At 50.7% G+C, this 1,482-nt stretch overlaps 1 protein-coding gene across 1 annotated transcript; it reads left to right on the plus strand.

Annotated features, from left to right (window-relative positions):
• Positions 1 to 410: 410 nt before the first annotated feature.
• Positions 411 to 1,087, plus strand: LOC123186346 (uncharacterized). Its single transcript, XM_044598126.1, has one exon. The coding sequence runs from the start codon at positions 603 to 605 to the stop codon at positions 843 to 845; it is 243 nt and encodes an 80-aa protein (XP_044454061.1). The 5' UTR covers positions 411 to 602; the 3' UTR covers positions 846 to 1,087.
• The last annotated feature ends 395 nt before the right edge of the window (positions 1,088 to 1,482 follow it).

Consider the following 1,482-nt stretch of genomic DNA (forward strand, 5'->3'; position numbering starts at 1 on the left):
CTATCTAAAAAAGAGTGCACACGGATTACCACCATCTCAGCCACTGAGAATGGGCCCTGCCACGTGGCACGCATAGGGATATGATTGGATACGGTAGAAAGCACTGTATATATCCCGAAAAAAAAAGCATTGTATATGAACAAGAGGACGGGTTAAATGACAAAAACACATATTTTTACAAGTTTATGCACTAAACTGAACGTTGCGTGCAAGTTACATGACTTCTAGTGTATTTATCTCCCGTGAATTATACACCTAAAAGTAACTAGTAATTGCGTGTGAGCTGAGATCTCAGATCGACCGGGTGTATTTCCCAATTCCGCCCTCGTCACAATCATAGCTCTTGCCCAGATCCAACCAAGATGCGTCCTCTCCGTCTTCACTCACAACGATGACGACGATAATAACAACTCATTCATTACATTTGGTTCGCGCTCGCACCCGGGGAAGGCCGCAACGGGCAACCCCGCCGGGCCGCCGCCGGCAAAGCACCCACCCACCAGCGTCCAGGGCAGCATCTAAAGACAGAGCCTCACCGTGGCGAAAGAACAACAAAGGACCTGGAGTAGAGCTGTGGACTGAGCCGAGCTAGCTAGCCACCGATGGGGCTCCACCTGCTGGTGGCGTTCGCGGCGGCGAGGGGCTTCGCGCAGGTGCTCCACGTCTCGGTGCGGTTGCTGTGGCCGCTCAACACCTGGCTGCCGCTCGCCTGCCACATGCCAGAGGCCTGCGCAGTCGTCTGCGGCGCGCTCGCCGCCCACCTCGCCTGGCTGCGCCGCGCCTACGCGCGCGGCGGCAACGACTACGACGTCCTCCGCCAGGCGCTGCTGGACGTCTTCTACTGACCGAGTTGCAGGCAGAGCGCCGCCCGGTGGTGGCGCTCGCTGCTTCCATTGCTGTGGCGTAGGAAATTCATGGTTTAGACGCTGTTTCAGCTTATTCTATTGGTTTCTTGTTCACTTGTATTTACCGAGATGCGTGGTTTATAAATAATCTGCAGTTGTAAACCTGATCTGTAAAAAGAGATGAATTCTGCTAGAACTGGCGGGTCCTCTGTTTCGGGATGCTGCGATCAGCGATTTATTCTTATGGGATTATTTTTTTTTCTAAAGATTAATTCACTGTCGGCTTGGAGTAGCAACACCGACAATCGACACTGGTTTGGAGATTAGGAAACGTTTAAAGCCGGTCAACCGGCTGAAACTCCCCCAGTCAAGTCCATGCTGGCAACAGGCCCACCCATCACCGCTTAGACTAGCCACAATGGGAGTAATTTCAGCAGTAACATCAAGTCCAACTCAGCAAATTTGCTTATGTGGCAATGAGTTAACGAGGAGAGAGGTAGTAGTAGTAACTTAGCTAGTTACCGTAACATCACATGTCCCAATGCAATATGAGTCTATAACCTAATAAATGAAGCTATGCATGTTACCACACTTATGTTACTACCCACTATGAAGATAGTAACATGGTCTAGGAATA

The sequence above is a fragment of the Triticum aestivum genome, chromosome 2A (assembly GCF_018294505.1).
Source record: "Triticum aestivum cultivar Chinese Spring chromosome 2A, IWGSC CS RefSeq v2.1, whole genome shotgun sequence".
NCBI lineage: Eukaryota > Viridiplantae > Streptophyta > Magnoliopsida > Poales > Poaceae > Triticum > Triticum aestivum.